Source organism: Sparus aurata, chromosome 21, assembly GCF_900880675.1.
Source record: "Sparus aurata chromosome 21, fSpaAur1.1, whole genome shotgun sequence".
NCBI classification, from domain to species: domain Eukaryota; kingdom Metazoa; phylum Chordata; class Actinopteri; order Spariformes; family Sparidae; genus Sparus; species Sparus aurata.
In genome coordinates, this window is record NC_044207.1 from 22,372,212 (window position 1) to 22,378,260 (window position 6,049).

The following is a 6,049-nucleotide window of genomic DNA, read 5'->3' on the forward strand; positions in this document are numbered from 1 at the left end:
AATATTTAAGTGCCCTCTGGAATGTAATGGAGTAGACGTATTAAGCAGCATAAACTTAAATATTGCACTTATTTGATATTTGATTTAGTGTACTTTCCACCAGTTTTGTTTTTTTTTTTTATCACATAGTTTATGCATCTTCATGATATCACAATATCGTCTGTAAACAGATGTACAGATTTTAATTTATATTTAAAAGGTCAAAAAAATACAAAACAATGGTCCTCAAAAGTAATTTCCTGAAATTACTTTTTAAAGGACCATTGTTTTGTATGAGAGATACAAAACAATGGTCCTTTAAAAAGTAATTTCGATTCTTTTTTTTATTAAAATCAAAATCAATACATTGGTGAAATGATAAACGGTAAACTTGAAAACACAAGTTTTTCAAAGCTCTGACCTGACTTAGATGCTGAGGCTGACTGAGTCACCGTGCTACTGTTTGCACAGCAAGAAAATCTCATGACTCCTCCCCCCAACCCCTGAGCAGGGCTGTTTAATTCCCGTGAGGTGATGCCCTGGTTAGTAACTTAATAAAGCTGCTGGATGCGATCCCGGGGCACAATGTGTGGATCATGTTCGTCTGACGGACCCGCTCTCCGCTCCACTCCTGCGCTCACACAGCCTGCTGCTCTCCTGTAAGTACTGCAGGCCACAGCCCCTTCTTTCTTTTCTCCTTTCCAGCTCTTTAGATTGTGATGAAGGGAGAGATGTCTCGCCAGGACTTATGAATGAGAACACATCACACACAACGGGGACAGAGACAGGGAGGACATGTTATTGCTTTCGGTAAGTCGTAGCCTATGGACCTCGGTGGAGTGGAGATGACTGAACTTATCAGCTCAGTTTTTGCCTTGAGGAGATTTTGCTGAACAAATGTAATGATATTCAGTTTTTGTTTTTTGTTTTTTCATTTCTCCAAACGTACAGTAACGTAGAGATGTTGTGCTGAATGTGAATCGTGCACTGTTTGGCATTGAAAGTCAGAAAATGTACATTTTTTTTTCTTCCATCCTGGTTAAAGTTCAGTGAGTGACAGCAATTAAACACTGTGCGCTTTGATCATTTGGCCCCTATACACAATGTTTAAAGAATGCTCTGTATGGCGTCTTGTGATGGAAAGTCACTGGCTTTAAAATCCCTAGTGGAGTTATAAATGTTGTGCCCAGAGGCGGCCGTTCTGATAGGGTTCAGTACATTTCCAGCCACATTGCACACACCAAGAATACATAAGTAGGCTAATCATTTTGCTCATTATTCTTTTCGCCAGGAGGTTCCTGTCCTGGTGTAACTGTCAGAGCATAATGGTGGCTTTCAAAGGGATCTGGACCAAGGACTTCTGGAGGGCTGTGTCAGGAGAATACCTGGCCACGCTCGTCTTCGTCCTCCTCGGTGTGGGCTCCACCATCAACTGGCACGCGGGCGAGGAGAAGGCTCCCCCGGCCGACCTCGTCCTCATCTCCCTGTGCTTCGGGCTCAGCATCGCCACTATGGTGCAGTGCTTTGGCCACATCAGCGGTGGGCACATTAACCCGGCGGTCACTGCTGCCATGGTGGTGACTAGGAAGCTGAGCCTGGCCAAGGCGGTGTTCTATGTGGTGGCTCAGTGCCTGGGAGCTATTACAGGAGCTGGGATCCTTTACCTCGTCACACCTGCTGCCAACAGAGGGAGCCTCGGTGTGACCACGGTAGGAATCTGGCCAAATCAAGTTTAACTTGTGTCTGTGTGCGTGTGTGTGATGCATTTTCACACAAGTTACACAAGAAAATGTTTTGTTTCCAAGGTGAACACCAACATCTCAGTAGGACACGGCCTTCTCGTGGAGCTCCTCATCACATTCGAGCTTGTCTTCACCGTCTTCGCCACCTGTGATCCCAAACGCACAGACCTCGGAGGCTCTGCAGGCCTCGCCATCGGCTTTGCTGTCGCTATTGGTCACTTATTTGCAGTAAGTGCCTGCCAGTAAGTTAGATATGAGATAGGAGTGAAGTGGCAGGAGGAGAGGGGAATATTTATAGCAGCTGTGCTCAAATAACTTTGGCCTGTCACCCCAAATGCTCATTACTCGTGGCCAACTAGATGATGTAGAAACAGTTCAATATTTAACGTAAATCTATCCACATATAAGCTGACACCTGCTGTGCTCCAGCGAAGCACTGATTTAAAAGATTCATCGCCAAATCTTATTAAATCCAGCACGGCGCTTGAAAGAGTTGCAGGACGAGATCAGTTCAAAGTGCAAGTCTCCTTATTGAGCACACAACGAAAAGCAGGAGCGCCGCTGCTTCTTGAGAAAGAGCAGGTGCATTAAAGCATCTATTCTTCAGCGTGTGATATTGTGCGAGTCTCGCTGATTCACACCCACATGCACATCTTTATTGGAGGCTGCCATCGCATAGCAACCAATCTCTGGGGGCTCCCTGAGCCCTGCAGAGCAAATGAATGCACAGGGAAATAGATGTTATCTCTCGCACTGCTCAACTGATTTCTCCCCGGGTCTGTTTAGCAAATTCATATTGTATGACTCGCATCAGACATATTCTGCAGTATAAGTTAAAGTAAGACATTATCAGCTCATAAAACACACATCAGATGATAGTTTTTACGCAAAGCTGTAGTGTTTAATCATTTTGACTGATAGAAATGCTGTCGTCTGTCTTCCAGATCCCTTACACAGGAGCCAGCATGAACCCTGCTCGATCCTTCGGGCCTGCAATGGTCACACTTAACTTCCAGGACCACTGGGTAAGAGATACTTCACCGAGAGGATGAGCTTTCTTTTTGGAGTTTGTGTGTGCCAAAACAGTAACACCCTGATTGCAGCTGAGTCAGTTTGATTCGATATGTATCATCGCTGTATTTGCACTCTAGTTTATCAAAATGTTAAGTCATGGCACCCTTTCAAAATTTCTCTGAAGTCATTATCAGCAGCTAATAATTATATAATCTAGATGTCCCAGAGAAGCCGAGCTCTACCGGTCGAGTACGGCATGTTGAAATCTGGTAAGGTCGCATTTTCAGCACCACTGCCAGGACAGGGGAAAAAACAGCTGTGACCTAAAGATACAACCAAAGTCTTGCACTTCTTATAGCGGTGAATGTGAGGAGAAAAAACCCAAACAAGGTGCTCTGGATGCTCTCGCACACGAACCTCTAAGTCTGTGACTTCATCCAACACAAGAGGTGCAAGAGACGTTTACAGCATTTCACCTCCAGCTGCACCAGGTGTAAAAAAGAATTAGCAGACAGCATGGTGTCAAGTTGTGTGTGTGTGTGTTTGTGTGTGTGTGTGTGTGTGTGTGTGTGTGTGTGTGTGTGTGTGTGTGTGTTAGGTGATATGCTTGGCTTCTAACACTGTCTCACACTGGTATCAAATTCAGAAGTGTCTACCTGCTTTCTTTTCCCTAACAGAGGAGGACAGTTCTGGTACTGATTGACAAACCATCTAATAATGGTGTTTGCCTTGCTGTTTGTGGTAGGTGTACTGGGTAGGACCCATTCTCGGGGGCATCCTGGCTGCTGGCCTGTATGAGTACCTGTACTGCCCCGACCCGGAGGTGAGGAAGAGGCTGAAGCAGGTCTTTGAGAGGGACCCGGCCGGAAAATACAGAGAGGTGGAGACGGAGGACATTTCCGTCAAGCCGGGTTCCATCCACACCATCTCTGATCCGGAGAAGTCTGAGAAAAAAGACCTTTTCCAGGACTCGACAGGAGAAGTGCTGTCCTCAGTATGACTATCACGTGCACTGGAAATGGAGACCAATCTGTAAAGCGGAGTGACAGCGAAGAAAACTTTTGAGCATCCATCTCGAGCCTGTCCCCCCCTTCCATAAAGGCCTCGGAGCAGAATATAATTTCTGCCCATGACAGCGAGGCTGAATTACTCTCATTGTCATAAAGCTAATATGATGTTATGGCTCAATCCCACAAACATCTACAACCCTGTTCAATACTCCTCCCGAGGCCCTCCTTGAACGATTTTCAGCCTGGCGTTTGGCATGCGGCCCGCGCTGCACGCCACAGACCGACAGCCCGGCGATACATTGTGTTAAGGAAATATGTGTAGGGTCAACCAATTATGTGGGGTCATCACGCCAAATTGGAGGACTGAAGAAGAAAATGAAGCCTTGTTATTTTTGGATTAGTGTCACATTTGGTCCATGTATTGCATATGTAATAACAGGCGAGATGTCTCCTTGTGATCATTAAGCACATTACAGGTCCCAAGCAACGTACGGCAGCTCTGACCAGCTTTATTGTCAGAGTTGTGTTATGGCGTGCTCTATTTTCAGTGCATTAGTCAGGGGAAACATCCAGCACGTCTTAATGGAAACACTGTGTTTATTACGTCGATTGCCACATAATGTTTTGGGTTGTTTTTTTTCTATTTTGTGAAATTGTGATACTCGGCTGTTGTTATTCTGTAGATCTAGTTCTTGTTGATGCACATTTCTTATTCCTGCATCTTGAATTTCATACTTAAAGGTGCAATATGTGTTTAGTTAAAAACATGAAAATATATATTTTGTGCTGAAGAGACACCGCTGTACACTGTAAAAAAAAAACAAAAAAAAACTTTACTTTACCTTAACAAATTGAGGAAACCAATTACCAAATAAAATAGACAAGTGAAACTTTTTAAATCATGACTTTATTTTAATCTAATAGTCTACTCTACTTGGTAATTCTGACGTAATTGGTTTCCTGCCTTTTTTAAAGTTAAGTCAACTTCTAAACTTTACGGTATCCTGAAGTTAGCATACTAACCTGCTAGCCCCAGGATGTTACACCTCTTCCTCCCAGCGTCAACAGTCCGGCTAGCTGCACGGCTAACTGAGCTAACAAGCTAACCCTAGCAACAGTCATCGATGTATAAAAAAAATACAGTTAGCAGCGGATCGCCTTTATATTCTGGTGATATACTGCCCCTGTTTGTTGGGAAGTCAAGGTGGCCAATTCTTACGTATTGCACCTTTGAATATTTAACTTATTGATAAGATTATCTGTCTTTGTCATTCTGTGCTCAGTTCTTGTTTTATGCTCACAGACTGCAAGTGCACCAAGATGTAAAAGTTGTAATAATAAAAGTTTTTTTTATTTTCAAGTAATTATTAAGGATTTTCTCTTTGACTCTACTTTTAAATATGTTTTTGCACATGCAAAACAGGGCAGCTGCACAAATATACATCTTCCTCATATCCATAAGAGGTCTGAGAAGGCTTCTCGCTTGAGTCACTTGTTTCCGGCAGTAGGAGCCGGGCACTGGGGAGAGGAAAGGTTCCGATCAGTGATGGATTGGCTCATCTACCTTTAGATTATGTCTCCCTATGGCCAGATAAATGTCCATGATGTGTGTTCCGTGTGAGTTAAGTCTCTGAGAATAGCTTCATGTAATCTCATTCCATCAGCACAGAGCACAGGAAATGATACCACTCTGTGATATGAAATAGAGGTGATCTGTTATGTCTGGAGCTTTACTTCCTTTGCTAAAGAGAACAGGTGCAATTCAATCTCTTCCCTGTAATGGGGAGGAAATGATCAGCCCCACTGATCCCGCTGCATCAACCAAAATTGTCTACATGGCGCAACGATATTGTGTTTTCAAGAGTAGAACGCCGGAATAACTCAGATACTAAATCAAAATAGTTTTTCACTCCTACATGATCTCCACTCACCCCCATATGAGCTTCTTCTCCAAGTAAGTGCAGTTTTTGTATGTGTGACAACAGCATCACCTACTGGACGCAACGTGAATCACCTCATGTGCAACAATGCTCCCATCTGGATTTCTCCAGGGGGGGGCAGCCACGAGCCTTGGATGCACAGGTTGTGTGCAGACACAAGTCAGTTTTATTCACAAGTCTGAGCCACATTTCATTTGAAATTTGTGCAGGTCATTGATTCAGAACCACACTGGAGGATTTAGTGTTGTGAGTCCTTTAACTTGGACCAAGGACTCTAAAGGGAGCATAAGCGAGGCAATACAAAAGCACCTTTTTATTTTCAACCTTACTATTTTTAGCATTTTGTACAATTCTTTAAATTCTT

The 6,049-nt window shown here is 43.7% G+C and overlaps 1 protein-coding gene across 2 annotated transcripts; it reads left to right on the forward strand.

The window, feature by feature from the left end:
* The first annotated feature begins 509 nt into the window (after nt 1-509).
* On the forward strand, nt 510-5,112 carry LOC115571996 (aquaporin-4). 2 transcript variants are annotated; one of them, XM_030401720.1, is made up of 5 exons: nt 510-638; nt 1,271-1,688; nt 1,785-1,949; nt 2,666-2,746; nt 3,481-5,112. In XM_030401720.1, the coding sequence occupies exons 1-5, from the start codon at nt 547-549 to the stop codon at nt 3,733-3,735; spliced, it is 1,011 nt and encodes a 336-aa protein (XP_030257580.1). In that variant the 5' UTR covers nt 510-546; the 3' UTR covers nt 3,736-5,112. The 2 variants fall into 2 exon arrangements, with proteins under 2 accessions (XP_030257580.1, XP_030257581.1); XM_030401721.1 differs by having other exon boundaries at nt 549-789.
* Nucleotides 5,113-6,049: the final 937 nt, after the last annotated feature.

Coding starts and splice junctions, on each gene's coding strand:
- LOC115571996 (XM_030401720.1), top strand. CDS start 547: ATGCGATCCCGGGGCACAATGTGTGGATCATGTTCGTCTGACGGACCC. Junction 639..1,270: donor ACACAGCCTGCTGCTCTCCT/GTAAGTACTGCA, acceptor TCTTTTCGCCAG/GAGGTTCCTGTCCTGGTGTA. Junction 1,689..1,784: donor GGAGCCTCGGTGTGACCACG/GTAGGAATCTGG, acceptor TTTGTTTCCAAG/GTGAACACCAACATCTCAGT.